General features: G+C 34.3%; 1 protein-coding gene across 1 annotated transcript in view; it reads left to right on the top strand.

Moving 5' to 3' along the window:
* The window catches only part of LRP1B (LDL receptor related protein 1B), a 1,719,891-nt gene that overhangs the window by 624,261 nt on the left and 1,077,397 nt on the right, over nt 1–18,233 (top strand). The window contains exon 3 of the mRNA XM_081815486.1: nt 14,706–14,843. Within this exon, the coding sequence (XP_081671612.1) occupies nt 14,706–14,843 (138 nt within the window). The remainder of the gene's footprint in view (nt 1–14,705; nt 14,844–18,233) is intronic.

Consider the following 18,233-nt stretch of genomic DNA (forward strand, 5'->3'; position numbering starts at 1 on the left):
TTAAACTAGGACACCAAGTACATTCAGACTAGTTCTAACAACTTAATTAAAAATTGAAGAAAGCAGTGCTTTAAATGCAGTGGTAGACGTGTGAGCAATTACAGGTAGCTGAGCAGAGAAGGTGGTTGATCTAAATAAAGTATTTGAAATGTCCTGGGTGTCCATTTCCCAGAGATGTAAACGAGCCACTTAATTTTCCCAGAAGTACATTTTGAGAAATTAAAGGAGAAAATGGAGATAGGATGCTTCTAGAAGGAAAATAAACAGGGGGAAATTATGGGTGTGTGTACATTGATTTGTATCCATACATAGGAGTCGTGAGTAAAATGGAAGTTGGTCTTCTGCCTTAGTATTTCTCAGGTCTCAAGCTCTGCCTCGTAGCTGTTAAAGCTCTTCATCCTAGGCGCCTGGGTGGCTCAGTTGGTTAAGCGACTGCCTTCGGCTCAGGTCATGATCCCAGAGTCCTGGGATGGAGTCCCACATCAGGCTCCCGACTCAGCCGGGAGCCTGCTTCTCCCTCTGACCCTCTCCTCTCTCATGCTGTTTCTCTCTCGCTCGCTCTCTAATAAATAAATAAATAAATAAATAAATAAATAAATAAATAAATAAATAAAAAGCTCTTCATCCTTAGCTTATTTTATGTAGTAAATTGAGAAGTGACCAATACGATTTTAACCAGTCTGTCAAACCTGACATCATATGATCAGTTCTTCTTTTGTACTTTCACACCGTCAATTCTCAGTTTCTAAAAACAAATAATAGAAAACATGGACTTTTTGCATAATTTCTCACATTTTGTATCTGGTATCCATTTCTGTAACTCATGGCTTTTTTTTCTTTCTCTCTCCTTCCTCCCTCCCTTCCTTCCTTCCTCTTTCTTTCTTTCTTTCTTTCTTTCTTTCTTTCTTTCTTTCTTTCTTTCTCTTTTTTTTCTTCTTTTTTTTTTTTTGACCATGTAATGGTAATGTCTAAAAGCTTCTAAGATTTTTTTTTTTTTAGGATATAAATACATACACTCTCCCAAAGACAAAATCATTCGTAAGAATTTACTGCAGATCAGCATTTTTAGAATGTGTCAATATATCAATACTAATAAAGAACTTAAAATTATGTGCTTCTGCCCTGTCTTAAGTGACATTTTGTTTAATTTGTGGTTCAATTAGTTTAGAGTCCATTTCATTGAACATGTTTCCAGAAAATGGACACTAGGTTTTCAACCCATTTTTTGGAGGTGTTAGCACATTGCTACTCAAGGTGTGGTCTGTGCAGTAGAGTACAGAGACCACCTGGGAGCTTGGAGAAATGCACAATAACATCCCTAGCCAAGATCTACTGAATCAAAATTTGCAGTTTAAGAAGATCCCTAGGTGATTCATATGTACATTAAAGTTTGGAAAGCATTATCTTAGGATGTATAATATGACTCTGAATGAGGCATTGACAAAATGTGCAGTATGAAATGTGGAAAAATGTTCATGAGAGACATAATTCATGAAAATCTGATCAGAGTAGTAAAATGGTGAAATATGTTGAATGACATCAAAGAAGATGGAATCCTTCATACACACCAGCATAAAATACCAAAATGTTGTAAGGTAATTTTCTGCTTTTTTATTTAAGGAAGCTTTGAGATATCTCTTATTTTTAAATAAAATACTCTAATACAATAACTTTACATATAAAGGAGGCATCTTTAAAGAAATTCCATGGATTACTCTTTCTATCCTAAATACTGTGCTATTTTACCTTAATTGTGGTCATTAATCAACTTCTTCAGATAATACCATAATGAGAACACGGGTGGAGCCAAAAAGAAAATAAAAGCTGTAGTAAAGGATTTGTATATTTCTCCATACTGACAGATATAAGAAATAGTTGCTTATAGCAGAGTAGTATTTTCTATTTTACCAAATTTGGGTATGTGTGTGCAAGACTGCAAAGATCCATCTTCAGTGAGGTTTCGATCAGTTTCCATGTAGTAAAGGTACTGAAATAATAAATGGCTTATTTAGAATTCATTTACAAAATATGTATTAAACTTAAAAATGGGGAAAAATTGTTGTGCTTTTCGAAATATTTCATTTGCATATACCTGTTCAAACTTCTACAGAAAAGACCGATTTCAAAAGCCATGTTATAAATTTGGGACCTGATAAACACTGGATCGCCTCTTGTACCCAGTGCCTGGTTTTTCTATTCTTTACACTTCTGTTGACCTTTGCTTTTCCTCTTCTTTCCTCTTTCAGGTCTTGTTGACCATTTTTCTATTCACTACCATGGGTATGGAAGGGTCAGAGAGAGCAGATGAAACAAAAATAAATCAATGGTTTTCTTTGCAAATAAATCTGGCAAAAAAGATTTGGCACAGGTGGTGAAACTTACCAAAATATTGCTACAACGGTATTTACCATAGAGCAGAATGCAGTGTAAAGTTGATCACATTTCAAGTCCCTTAAACAGAACAGAGTGTTGGAGCAAAAATGCCTACCCTGGGTATTTGGTTGATATATGAATGCCATTTATTTTTCTTTTTCATAATTCTCAACATGGATAACCAGAAAATTCCTTTTGTTGTTGTTTTGTTTTGTTTTCTTCTTGAGCCAAAGACATTTTCAGGAGGGTATTGCAATTTTAGAAGTCATTAGAATTGTCCATAAATGTAAAGTATCTAATAACAGATACCACTAATTCATTGATTTTTCACCATTTAGTGTGTTAGTTGCATTAACACTGTTAGTTATATTACAGTCTTTGTGTTAGTGTGTGTGTTTCAACTTCAATCTCATTGTTTTCTGTATTCTTCCTTTACTCATCATAAACTTCCATATCCACTATTCTATGAAAGGAATAATTGCTTTATAAAATTTTGAGAAAAGTGGCGATTGCCAGCAGATGATTCCCAGGAGGCACGAGAAACTTCTTTTGCTGATTCACTATTCACCAAATACTGTTTATTTAGCAGTTGTTTAATTGTTCACATAAATTGGAGCCATTCAACTCTGTTTAAAACAGGAAAGCCAAAGTGCTGTTTAATGAACTGAAGCAGTTATGTGAGCACACTCAAAGGCCCTATAGTGATTCCTTACGGAGCTCCCCAGGTAGAATCTGGCTGAGTGAACTCAAACTCAAGCCTGGCTAAGGCTCTGTCTTTTTAAATATGCAGTTGAATCCTAAGAGGTATCAATCCTTCCTTTTAAGGATTTGTAGTGCTTCAAAGATACTGACTTGATCTGTGTCACTTCTAGCATGAAGAGGATATATGGGTGGCAGATATTAGGAGGTAAAATCTGTGGCTGGAAACAGAAAAACAGATAATTGTACCATATGGCATTTGACCCTGTGATGTTGGCATCCTTCATGCTGGGCTCCATCTGCCAAGCTAACCAGGCACTGAAGTTGTGCCAAGTGGCAGAAGTAGCAGGACTTTACCAGAAAGAGGTAGCAACTGACATGTGGCCAGTCTGCTTGATCTACAGAATTCCCCATCAAAGTAGAAATAAGCATGTGGTGAAAGACCCATTAAATGGTTAAAGGGAAGGTTTTTGTGCTATGGGTAAGTTGGCAGATCACTAGGAGAGACTTTACCTTAGCACTACATAACATTGAAAACCTGTTTGTATTTACTGCGGACAACCTAAAGTTGTAGTGAATAAATATTTTGCCGTCAAGGCAAAGCATGTGGGGACTGTCATCATAGTTAGAATTTGCAGGAAATAGACAACAAAAATTCTTCTAAGCATGACTGATATTTAGCTGTTGGCACAACTGTCTGGTTGATGAACGCTTCTATTTCAGTTCTGAACAACTGCTACCCAGTGCCCTCCTGAAACCTCTCAAATAATCTCAAGTTCCTTCAGTCCAAAGTGGACAAAGAGACCATGCTAGCATACCTCAGTAGACTGTCATGCCTCCTAGCTGCCACTCTGTCTTCCTGTCTCTCTCCCCCTGGTCAAACAGTCCTGGATACCTGGAACTGGTGAAGGTCCAACTGCAAGAAATCCTGGGTCATGCACAGATAGCCAAGATTCCCTCAAGTTTCCTTCTTACGGCTATTTGTAGAAGCTATAGCCTGTACAGTGTATTTCATCTGTTGTTAAATATTGAGGGATCACCCCTGATTATAAGAGCTGTTTAAGTATTGACATAGCATGGCTTCACAGCCTTGACTTCTCACATAATTTTCTTACCTTTTCCTCAAGATCCTTATGTAATCTACTTCACAAAGAGATACAGAAACAGACAGGAATACATATATGGCTTCATTGCCATATTTGTTTCTTTGTTACAGGGAATTGAGACTGTAGCACAGTATAACACAATAGAAAAGAAACCAGTGTTTGAAGATACAAGAGACCTGAATTCAAAAAATAGCATCACAACTCTATGACCTTGAAGAACGTATTTACCCTCTGCAATCTTCAATTTCTTCATCTATGTAATAGCAATTATAATACCTATTCATAATGTTCTTGCAAAGATTTAATAAGATAATGAACATTGTGTGCTTACCACAGATCCTGGAACATGGGAAGTACTCAATAAACAGCAATTATCCTACTAATATAGGGTAACTATATTTAGTTATATATAAAACTGCATACTTTACATAAAACTGCAACTTTTACAGAGTGCAATATAAGAACACTTTGTTTTCATTAAAAGTGCATCATAAAATTATTTTCAGAGTTAACATTTTGAATGGCATAAAAATTAAATTTTAAAGAATATCTTCCATCAATAACATTTCACTTTTGGTCTGAAACATAAAATATATATATTCTACTAAGGATTTAATACTGTTATATTTAAGAATATCTGCATCATTCTATGGCTTTTTAAATTGGGTTCTTTAACGTTCTATCATCCTCTCAAGTATAAACTGGCTTATATAAAACTTATTGTGTCTTGCAACATGGTTCTTCCAGTGAAAGATGTTTTAACTACACATGCTCTAACTGGTTCCTCTCACTGTAAAATCATGTGTATGCTAATCAGGTCTCCCAAACAAGTGTTTATTTGTTTTAACACACAACAAATAATCCCTTTTTTTGAAATATGATGGAGTGATTCAAGGCATATACTCATTTTTTCTTTTCTCTTTTCCGTTTTTCTCTTATCCACTCAGTCCAAGCAAATATCAAGATTTTTATTTAAATGGAATAATGAATGAATAACTCTTATTAAATAACATGCATTTGGATAAATGTACCAGTGGGATCAGAAAATATCTTTTTACTCATTGTTTATATAGATCATAGGGGATCTGGGTTGTTTGACTAAGGGTAATGGAGCATACTTCTCTCTAAATCAGAAAGATAGTTTTCTTTTTAAGTCAGTATGTATAATTTAATGTTGTCTTGAATGAGCACTACAAAAAACAACAAAAAATAACCAAGAAAAACCTTTGTTCTTCAGTTTTTGTAGAGTTGTTTTCATCTCATCTTCATTGTGGTGAAGAAATAATTGGATGAGAAATGATGCTTGTCATCTGGTGGATCCTCAAAGTAGCTCTTCTTATTTATTCTTTTTTTCTTCTTCTTATTTATTCTTAATCTGAGAACAAGGAAGTACAGACATTGTGTTTACTAGTTTTCTTATGTATTTAGTCATCAAATGTTGGCATTGTTATTTAGTGGGGTTTTTTGGGGGGGGAGTAAATAATGTCTTTTAAGAGTTTTGGTAACAATTTATATTTGTAGAATTCCTTTGACTTTTGACTATCATTTGTGCAAAACACCACCCAAATCATTTCTTCCATTAATTACCTGATATCAACCTGCCTTTGATTTTTAAGCTGTACTTGGGGACATGCATCGAACCTTTTATTATTTTAGCCTCTATAGGAAGAGACTGGAACAATAATTTTCTTTATATATATATAAAAGAAATTATATATATATATATATATAATTCTCAAAAAACAAACTTTAGAGTGGCAACAGTAATGCATCTGTGTGCAGAATTTGGCTCAGAAGCAATCTCTAACACATTTGTGGAATCAAAGAGGGAATGACTCTCAGCTTTCCTGACATGTGAATGATCCAGTTGGCTGCTCCCACTCATTGTCCCTTTATTGCGATAAGACCCCTTTTCTCTGGGAGATGTGTGGAACTATCTGATTTTGGCTTGTTTTTTCCTGTCAGGCATTAATCTTTTAACATGCTTCTCACTATGGAGTCATCTCTGCTTCAAATTGAGTAGGCTTTCCACACTGCCTGAATTTCAGAACGGTAATAAGTTAGCCATCACTGGGCTACCATAGGTAAAGTAGCTCCAGAGAACAAGAGGAAAAAGCATTAGCTTTAGAGATGAAACACTTATCTTCTGTTCTGTATTTCAGAAGAGAAATATTCCCAAATGGAATATTTTATCTTCTGCTTTCTCAGTTATTTTATCTGCAAATTGGGTAAATCTTTTCCTCCCAGGAGTTTTAAGGTATGACTAGAATATGCATTTTACTTCTTGAGGAATCAGTAGGATTTCTGTAAACTGAAGAAAGAAAGCGTCTTCTTTCTGGTTCATTGATTACATATGTACTCATTCATTTACAAAGAGAGATGAGAGCCAATTTTATTTATTTATTTATTTTTTAAATTTTATTTATTTATTTGAGAGAGAGAGAATGAGAGAGAGCACATGAGAGGGGGGAGGGTCAGAGGGAGAAGCAGACTCCCTGCCGAGCAGGGAGCCCGATGCGGGACTCGATCCAGGGACTCCAGGATTATGACCTGAGCCGAAGGCAGTCGCTTAACCAACTGAGCCACCCAGGCGCCCGAGAGCCAATTTTATAAGTAAACAAAATTGTCAGCAAGAAGTGTGATATGAGTATCAATCAATGAAGTGCCCCTTTTCCTCAAACAAAATACCTTTGTCATTTTTTTACAGAGAGCCTAAAATTCTAATCTTTGGAGTTAATCTATTGTTTCTGTAAGAATCTTGTTTAAATGCAAATACATTACCTGTAAGAGCACCTAGTTTATCAAGTTAGCTAGCAAAGAACCGGACTCTTAAGAAATTTAAAAAAACAAACATACAAATGTATTTTAACTGAGGTGGAGGGAAGGAAAAAGGAATTTGTAGAGAAGGTGGTGGGGGTGGGAGAGGTGATTCAGTAATCAAGGAACATGTGAAGAATACATGCATGAAGCGAAATAAAGAAACACTCAAAACACCTAAATAGCACTGATTTTTTTTTTTTTAAAGCCATCTAAGCTGAGTTCCCTCTTTAGCACTTTAATGAAGAGCAATGCTGCACTGACAATCCCTCATAAAACAATTATTTCATTTATTTTCTTATCTATTTGCCAGTAAATAGAAGGTCAGAAAACAAGACAGCCCATTGGTCAGATAAAATTTTTGTTTCCAAAGTTATAATCAATGGCAACAATACTGTAGCCATGTCCATATAATATTTTCTGTTTGCCAATTTTGGCTGTATTCTGAGTGCTTACAGATTCAGCAGGGGAATATTATGACTTACCCTACTTTTGTTGGACTCAGATGCAGACACTGAATTAAACTGATAAAAACCACTTGATAGCTATATTCTAAAATTAGCAAGACGCACACACACACACACACACAGAAAGAGAGAGATCTGTTTTAACAACAGTATTTCTAGATGTGATCCAGAAAGTTTTCAGGATGAATCTTAACCAACCATCCATGTATTCATACTCATAATAGCAGACACAATGGTGACTTTGGTTATAGCAGAATTGCTTTAATATGGCATAGTTTTCCTTAGGTGACCAGGCAAGCTTTTCACACATTAAATACATAAATGAAGCTCTTCATGTTAAATGCAAGGGATTTTCCTACACTGAGACTTGTGAAGAGTAAGGACTAAAGAAAAAGACTTTTTAAACCTTGGAACAACTTATCAAAGCTGCAAAATCTCCTTCCCCAGGGCTTTTAAAAATAGAACAGATGTCAGAGCTGGCTTAAGGGTGGTGCAGCTGGATGAAATCAATCACCTTTACGTCTTTTCCAGTTCTTGATTTTCCACAGCATCCATTTGAAATATGTAAACACACAAGCCATTACTGGAACCTATATTACGCCGAAATTATTTAATTTGAGGGAGTTACTATTAGATTGAGTGCACATGTATCTCTAGGGGTTTTTATTCATATTCCTGTATCCTCAAGTGTAGTCCTATAGATTACTCTAACAAATGATATCAATTAATATTGTTTTATTTAAAAGTTAAAACTCATAAATCCAATTTTAATTTTCCTTGAAATACTATAAATTTCTTTTATTTCTTCCATTTAAATTATCACCTTGTCAGTTGAAGTAGCTCACATGCAAAAATAAATTATGCTTGAAAATAACAGAATCTTATGAAATACACAATTCTGGGAAAGTTGTATTACTTTTGTAAAGGTATTATGTGATCCATTGTTAATGTTTAATATTAAATATGTATATGATATTAAATGTGTTTACATGATATACTAATTTTCCCAAACAATATGGAGAAAATAATGTAGTCCACATATTTTACAATTTTCGTAAGTGGCTGTAACTATTTTGATTTCTCAGCTGTGAGAATTACAAAGGATGTTATAATGCAATATTTCCATACACTTAATTGGATAGGAATTCCCCTTCAAATATGATAATTTGTAATATTTCCAAGAAACCAGATCTGATTGTGTAGAAAAGCATTCTTAAAGAAAATGAAGAAAACATGGGAATAGAAAAGATTAAGCATTTGCAATCAGGTTAAGAGCATTCCAGAAATCTTAATATATTACTTAAAATGACACTAAAAATTTGTTTTTAAATAATTCTAGGAAACTTAATTTTTAAGGCAATTTTCACAATTCTTAGAAATCATGAGCTCTTCAATTTAATAAATAGGAACTCTTCACAAGATTCAATATTCAAAAGCTAAATATTGTAAGATACCCTACCATATTTCTATTGGTAAGATATCCTACCATATATATCTATATTCCTCCTTATGTATGTGTGTGCATATATATGTGTGTGTGTGTGTGCATGTATATATTTTTAAATCAGTATTAGGCATTACTAGAAGTTGAGTTCCAAACAATTCTTCCCAAGATAATCCAATCTCAGTCTTCTAAGTAAATAGACAGGTATAATTAATAAATCCGAAGTACATAATTTTTAATCTTTGAATTTCAAAGGCATCTTATGTTTTTTGGTGATGACTTTAACCAGTTTTTACTTGATTTTTTTTATCAACTAGTAATCAATATGTTTTTGTTCCTACATTTCATTTTATATTGTGAGGTGGGAATAAAATAATAAATAAATAAATAAATGAAAGGCTTCATGCCTCATGAAATCTATGTGAAATTGCATATATCAATACAGTTCATAAACTATACACAGAAACTATATTATAAAAAAGTTATATTGTAAAAAAATGTGGTATAAACAATGTCTGTATGAGTTCATAGAAAATGTGGGATCCATGACACCCACAAAAAAAAAATAACAAAACCTCTCGATTTGTAGAGTGTTTCCCAAACCATGATTTCATTGCTTGTTATAATGATCATGTGAGGTAGACACTATTATTATCCGCATTTTTCAAATGTGAAAGAAGAATCTCACTGAAATTCAGCTCTTAAATCAAGTTGAAATAACTAAAAAATGGCAGATAAAAACTCTAATTCAAGGGTTTGTTCTCTAAACTTAATAACTTCTCCATTATGTGGTATTATTTTTCACAAAGTAAACTTGATGGAGAAGCCAGAGTTTGGACTTGAAGGATTTTGTTGGGTGAAAAAGAGAAGGTTTACTTTCCAGATGATGATAATGCATACAGAAAATTCCAGAAGTGGGAATATTTTGGAGTATTTCGGGGAAGTGAAAGATGACTCTGAATGAAGTTTACTACAGGTAATGAAAATAACTTGTAAATAACGTTAAGTTTCAGTTAGATGATGAAATCAGGCCAGAGTTTGGTTTTGTTGTGGGCAGCAACTAAGAATGGTTATGATTTTGAAAGTGGTTGTTGGGTGAAAGTGATATTTATAAAACCTATTCTGAGAATATATTGACGGTGGGAAAAGGTAACTTCTTGCATGTAGAAGAAAGTGGAAATTAGCCAGGAGTTAAAATGCACTGAACATTCATTCAACAATTGTATATTGAGTCAGGCAGTGTTTGTATTTTTCAGGCAGACACAGAGGGAAGTTTATCAAAGAGCATGTGTGAAATGCATCCAAGTGTGCTCATGGAAAAGCATCATAACAACAATAATAATAGTGGAACTGGAGTATAAAAGGCATGAGAAATAATGGCAGAAAGTGCGTCTATGAGAGGAATTCTGATCAGCTTTTGAAGGACCCTGTTTGCCTCTGGCTTCCCTGTTAGTGGGGTCACGGAGACCTTGGGGAAAAGCTGCTCAGCAGTGTTGGGAGCCGAGGCTGGAGGGAGAAGGGAGATGGAATACATCAGGTGCAGTCTATGTTTGAAGAAATTCAATAGTTAAAAAAAAAAAAAGTAGGAAAGAAAGGATGCCATTTGCAGGAAAGTTCAATCAGCAAAAGTGACTTTATTCTTGAGTGCAGGCTGAGAAAATGGAATGAGATTATAGGCAGAGGATTTAGAACCATTGGAAAGACAGAAATGGGAAATACAACCAAGCAGCAAGTCTTGATAGGACAAAACCCAGAAAGTGGGGTGTGATAGAGTGCAAGGTGGAGAGGTTAGCTTTTGGGGGGAGAATTGATGCTGGTCTTGCTGAGATATGATGATATAGTGACAAGTGCAGATATTTGACTGTATCTGCCATTATAGAAGAAAAATCTCTATCCCTCCTCAAAATGTGCTATCACAATTATCTCTAGTCAGAAAAGACATTTGATGAGGCTTAATATCTTTTTAACCACTTTCTTTTTACTGAGCAGAGTAAGATGTTTATATATATAAATGATGTAAACATTCAAAAACATACAGATGAGTCACATTGCCCTTGCATTATCCTAGAAAACTTGTTTGTAAAATGAGGTTCATTTTAAAAAATGAAGCCTATTTCAACTAATTAGGTAAGGCTTATAAAAAATTTTACAATATAAATACTATCTTCCTGTGTTTATATGTTTTAAATCCTTCTAATGATAGAGTTTCTCTTTCTTATAATTACTATATTTTAAATTCTGCTACCTTGTTCAGGTCACCTAAAATTAGATTTGAGGGACTGGAAATGTTCTGACTATGCGTTACTGAAAACTCAAGTGATCATCTAAAACTACCATGCTTGTTAAAATTTTGAAGTGTGTACTATTTTGTTCCTCACGTGCTTCCCTGTCATCACAGTCCTTCTCTCAGATCGCCCAAATCCTAATGATTTAGTAACTAAAGGGGTAATTCCAGATATGTCAGGTAGCTTCTAACCCTGCTGCTTACTATGTCCAGATTATGATTTCTGGTTGTGAAATGTTTTGAATGCGTGGGGTTTTTGTGAGATGGATCATTTAATGCAACATTGACATGTTCTTTGGAATTCATGTCGTCTCTACGATCACATTCTTCTCCCTGTCACACAGACTAGTGGATAGAAGTGGTGATTTGGTTGAGTCTTTTCTTCATTTACAAGATGGACTAAAGCAGCCTCATGGGATATACACACCTTTACTGCACAAATGATAATTGGGAATTAAGGATGGATTACTCCTCAAAGCAACAGTACACTAAATACCCATATTACTTGGTTTTTGAGATAATTCCAGTTAAGGCAGACATTGCTATTTCTTAAACTGCTGCATCTTCCAGAAAGACAACAACAAAGTACTGAAGTTGGCAGAGTTTTCCAACTGAAGTATCCCAGCATTGGTCAAAGGGCTTTGAGATACCGATTCCCTCAATTTTGAGTTTAATTCCCAGGGGCTGGGGCAACCTCTACAAATAATTTATGCTATTTACTTCTGTGTAATTTGCAAATATTATCATTGTTTTAATGTGCTTTGATATGATGATTTAGGAAGGACTGGTTAAGGTACAATCCATCAAGCCATGTACCAGCTCTCTTACCAGTTACCCAGCAGTCATGGAAGCCAAGAAAAGAGTATATTAAAGATGAGGAAGACTATAGTCTCTAGTCTATAAAGAAACTACTTAACTCTTTCATCCAAACAAATTTCTTTTTTATCCCTACATGTTACCACTAAGAAGAATTCTAATAGTTTTGTATACTGCCTCTGAGAAATTAAACATTTTTTTCTGTTTTCTCAAAATTTGTTTCCGAACACCTGATGTGCATTTCACTCCCTCTGTCATGTTAATCAGTTACCTGACAATCTTAAGAAAACATCCTTTGATTTGAACCAACACATGTATTACTTAAAAAAAAAATCTTGCTTTTAAGAAAACTACTAAGTCATCTTTGACCTCTATAAAATTTCTAGTCTCCCAGGTTTGAAGTGTTCTTTCTGTGGGCTATTTTTGGAATTTTTTACAGAGAGATCTAAATATATCTGACCTAAACATTACTTTGACATTCATGCAAGGATATATATTCTCAAATTTCTAAGAACCAGCCAATTTTAAAAAATTTTAAAAGGAACTGCATTGTGACTGTTGGTCGTAGAAATTTATGGTTTTTCAAAACTAATTTATATTTTTCAACTTTATTTTTAAAGTGAATTTATGTTAACCTTATAAATATAAGATTTAATACTAGAAACTCTGGTGAAAAGAGTTTCACTTAATTTTATTCCTATAATTTGGATTTAAATTTGTGTATTTGTATTTTAATTATATATAGATAGAAAAACAGATGGAAATGTATATTTTAAAAAAAAACATTGGATACTCAAGTTACAGAGACATGTTATAATAAAATGAGTTGTTCATTTGAGTGATGGGTATTAGACAAAACTAATAGCCTTCTATATCAGTAATTGTATAAATATACAAGAAAAAAAAATACCAGGAAACCGATTAGTCAATACTTCATCTAGTGAAGCTATATCATAACAATTTATTTACATTCCCCAAATACAAAATGTTGAAAGCTGTTTTAGCATCAAACAAAATCACATATACCTATCATTCATTTTGAGAAAATATTTCAAAATGTATCTTACTTTTGGCAAGTCTGGCTTTTTTGGGGGGAGGAGGCTTGCGATATAAAAGGAAATTATGTGATTTAAGTATTTATGAAAAGGCAAGGGTGCCTGGGTGGCTCAGTTGGTTAAGCTTCTTCTGCCTTGGCTCAGGTCATGATCCCGGAGTCCTGGGATTGAGCCCCACATCGGGCTCCCTGCTCAGCGGGGAGTCTGCTCGTTCACCCTACTTGTGCTCTTTCTTGCTTGCTCTTTCTCTCTCTCAAATAAATAAAATCTTAAAAACAAACAAACAGCATACACTAGTGTTTGCTGGGAAAGATGTTAAAAGCTTTTGATATAATCCCTACAACAACCTGGTGAAGCACAGAAAAGGTACATAATTTGTTCAACTTACTGTTTATAAGTGATGGGACCAAGAATCTGGCTCCAGAGCCTGTTAACATCTTCACTCTGCTGCATTTATTTACATGATTAACACATGTTGAATTCCTATTCTAAGCCCACATGTCACAAAAAAGCTCACAAAGCTCAGTGCTTTGCCATCAATAACTTTTGACATTCACAACAAGCCTACAAGGTAAACTCAGTTGATAGTTTTATTTACACGTGAGAAAATTAATGCTTAGTTGATCTAATAAATTAATGTCCCATGGGTATTAACATAGCTGTGATTAAATTCTAAGTGTGCCTGACTATAGAATCTGGGCTCCTGTAATAATCAGTGTCAGATTAACATGAGATTGTAGTCACATGTCGTGACTGCACTCTGGATTTAGGAGAGCTGGGCAAGTTTAAGAATCACCACATGGGGAATTTGGAGAGTGCCTATCAAAAAAGTCTAGATAGGGTATGGGAATAGGCAACCTGAACTTTAGATATAGCAGTGTACAATTTGGATGTTGGATGACAATTTGGAATTGGTGAGCTTCAAGAAGAGACTTGGTATTCCAACCAAAGTACATCTTTAAAACACAAAGGGTGATCATATAATATACTATTATTATCAGCAGAACTCAATGAGTATGCTCTGTTCATCATGGCCTCCCCACTCCTTAGTAAATTTTCTTGTATTATAATTGCTCAGTAAAGATTTTTTAAAAAACAAAAAAATCCATGTATAAATAAGTATATAACTAGCTGTTCTTAATAAAGAATGGATTAAAAATGAAATAATTTTTAGATTGATACAACTTCATTTAAATTCCACTAAAATCTTTTTGTTCATGTTACCTGATTAAATTCTAACAAGAGCTGTGCCAAGGAGTTTCCACTCACCATATTTCACAGTTGAGAAAATTGAGACGTACAGGGTTTAAGTATCTGGCCCACTTGCCCACTTAATCTAGAGATAAGAGGTAGATCAATGACTCAAACCAACCCTCAGATTTTAAGTCTATGCCACCTAAAGTTTGAAAAGAATATTTGTGTCTTTAATGTATTATTTGAAAAAAAATACTATTTTATATCCTATGCAGCTTTAAAAATTAGGTTTTTAATCACATAGGCTGATTTGGACATCCCTGAGAGTCAGAGCTGCCCTCTGGTAGTTATTTTCTATAGTTTTGTCTTGTAAATTAAGGCTAGTAATTTCTTGGGCTTAATGTTTTTAGTATTAAAAGCCAAACTAACCCATTTTTACATTTTTTTCAGGTCCTGAAGAGATAGAACTCAAGTGCCCCTTGAATCACATTGCTTGCCTTGGTGCCAACAAATGTATTCATTTATCCCAACTGTGCAACGGTGTCTTGGACTGCTCAGATGGGTATGATGAAGGACTGCATTGTCAGGGTGAGTCTGTTTGTGGAACAATGCAACCACACTATTAAATTTTTCATAGTTTAGTGAAATTCAAAAAGAACCTATAACCTGCCTTTTCTTTCAACCATAACCATATCAGTTTTTGAGAAAGCAAGAATTTCATTGCCAGAAACACTCAATATGCATTTCAAACCTGTAACTGTTGTGCTTTATTGAAAAATGCCATTAGAAAAAGAAATACATTTGGACTTTGATGCTGGACTCTGAAACAATTACATATTTCATAGAAAATAGTACTTTGAGGAAAAGACAAATGAGAAGACTTTGTCACAGGAGATTAATACCGTACAGTGTCATAAGTTTATTTCTCTGAACCTTTGCTTTAACAAAGAGTAATTGAAGTAAAACCTCTGCAGCCAAATATTTTAGTATGATGTATTCACAGGAATTTTTCTTTAATGTTACTTCCATGAAGTTGTACCTACTTTCTTATAATTTTCTTTCTTTTTAAAAAATCAACACCTATGTTCTACAGTGGTCCTGATTTTACCTATATATTAATAATGGGAGGGAGAAATAATTAAAATCTAAAAGTTAACAAAAAGTTAACCAGAATTGACACATTCTAATAAAACTGGTTGGAGAGAGGAAATGAAATGTGAAACCAAAAAAAAAGTTGAGCATTGAGGTAAGGATCCAAATCTGGAAACAGAATCAAGGTATCAGTCAAGTAAATTTGGCTCCAGGATGAAGCCCAGAATGAAACCACTGAATCAAAAGTCTCTCAGTCAAATTCCCACCAGCTGAGTATAATACAAAGGATATTTATTGAAGCTGAGCAGTTAAAGAGTAAGTAACCTATCCTTTGTGCTGAGGTCAGTAAGACAATAAGGAATAGAAAGAGCTATAGAAAACTGGAGATGCATGTCTGGTCTCTGACCAGAGTCACACAAACTAATTGCTGCCATGTGCAAAAAGGTCGTAGGTTACCAAAAGTTCCAGTTTTTCAGGAAGAGCTCCGTATCTGTATGTGTTTACATTGTTCAACATCAGCTACTCATTTTTAAAGCATTGTGTGCCAAAAATGTACAGGCCAAACAAAACCTGTCTGGATTCCTGTCAGGGCTTACTGGCTTCCAGTTGCCTACCACTGGACTGAATGAAGTAACTGGATTCAATACCAGAGATGGAGAGATACGCTGCAAAAAAGAGTCAATCTTAGGTAGTCCAAGGTGGTAAGACTGTTGAGAGACCATAGATTATCTAGGTCACAGGGTCTCTTCCTTCTTTCAGAAGGGAATTACTCTGGCTCTGTGGACAGGTTCAGACTGAGAAGTTAAAGGTCTTCCTTCTTTGGCTGAGTTTCGTTTCTTAGCCCGAATTCTGGCAGGGTCACAGAAGGAGCCAGAAGATTCTCAGTTTTCGTTATGAACACATGTGTAATAATAACTAAGAAGATATTTTTTATTTAAAGACCTTTTGACATGTATTCTTTTTGTATAATTGGATATTTAAAGGAAGAATATTAACAGAAAAAAGTAAAGTATGGAATTATGAAGTGATAGGAGTCAAAGAGTTTAATTTTCTTTCAGAAATTAATTATATTTTCTAGAGCCTAATTCTATCCACATCAGTTATAATTCAGGCTTCTTATTACATTAAGAAAAAAAAAAAAACTTTTGGAAAGACGTGTGACTGAGCTTCTAAAAGAGTGAAATCATCACATTGCCAAATACTTCCTCAGAAGTGGTTACACAAATTAGAATGTCTCAAACATATTTCAGTGCTGTGAATCATATGAAAATATATCTGAGTTCTCTAGTAAAATTTAGAGTTGTGATCTAATAGATGAAGGTATTGTAATAGTAAACCAAAGGATTCATATAAATCCAAAGTATTGGAATAAAAATAAAATGGTATTAAATTTATCTTGATCTTTGAAAAGCTCAGTGAATACTTCAGACTGAGATACATTTAGAGTATATAATTGTTTATGCTTCAATCTTTCTTCCTGTTCTAATTCAGGTTTCTAACTGTTCCAACTTTCGTATTTTTGTCACTAGTGACAAACATTTTCTTTTCTTTTTTGAGTAGGAGGCTGACTGCACAATTTTAGCCTTTTAAATATTTCTAAATTTCACCAAATGAAGTCTTTTAAAATGCCTAAGGTATTTATTGTGATCTGAGGGGGACTTAGAAATAACAAGAAGTTTATTTGGATCTATGTTTGCTATTCACCTTTGAATCTGTGCTTGCTGTTTACCTTACTAGAGGGTGTACCTTCAACCTTTCTCCTAATTTTATGTCACATCCAGTGAAAAACTGTTTTCTGATGAGTTAATTAGGCACCAGCCTGTCAACTTTCTAAAGAACTTTGTCATCTATAGACATATAATAAAGAAAGAAACCAGATTAATTCAAACATTGCACTGATTTTTAGAGATGCTTTTCTCTTGTAGAACAATTCTGCCTGAATCACTTTCTCTGTCTAAATCCATTTCTCTTTTTGTTGTGTTCTAAGCACATACTCCAATTTAAGTAATTATATGTGAAGCCAAAGACATGATTCAAAGATGCATATGTCTTCTTTTTTTTTTCTTTCTAATAAAGGATCCAAAGTACATTTGGTGGTATATTTGTATCCTTTATGAAAATTGATAAGAAGAAAAGTTTAACATTTTGGAGGTGATATTATGGCCTTGGGAATGATTTTGTATCAACTGAACTGTTTTCTGAATGTTCCCTAGAAAAAAAATCAATTTCTTCCTGGTGAGGGTAATGAAAAGATATCTATTATTAATGAATTTCTATAACACTGATATTTTAATCTCCATAATTTAGCTCCATTTGAAGAAAGAAAAATGGATTTTTGTATATGAGTGTACTTATATATAGGAATGTGCTTGTAAAAATTTTACAATGAGAATGTTCAAAATCACCACATTATATTTTAGAAAATTTCATCTCTTCCTACATAATATTTCATATTGGTAATAATATCACTATATCTAAATTGCATGAGCAATAAAAACACATTCTACACAGTACAAGGCTTCTCAGTACAGGATATTTTCTTTTTTTTTTTTTTTTAAAGATTTTATTTATTTATTTGACAGAGACAGAGATAGCGAGAGCAGGAACACAAGCAGGGGGAGTGGGAGAGGGAGAAGCAGGCTTCCTGCTGAGCCGGGAGCCCGATGTGGGACTCGATCCCAGGACCCTGGGATCATGACCTGAGCTGAAGGCAGTCGCTTAACCAACTGAGCCACCCAGGCACCCCAGGATATTTTCATAAAATCCTCACAGCCATGCAAGAAGTGAACAAATTCAACTAATAGATACCAGATTGACTGAACTGTATCAAAACACTATTTTAAAATTTGGTATTCTTGGGGCGCCTGGGTGGCTCAGTCGTTAAGC

This window comes from Leptonychotes weddellii, chromosome 3 (genome assembly GCF_054177405.1).
Source record: "Leptonychotes weddellii isolate Sample4059 chromosome 3, ASM5417740v2, whole genome shotgun sequence".
NCBI lineage: Eukaryota > Metazoa > Chordata > Mammalia > Carnivora > Phocidae > Leptonychotes > Leptonychotes weddellii.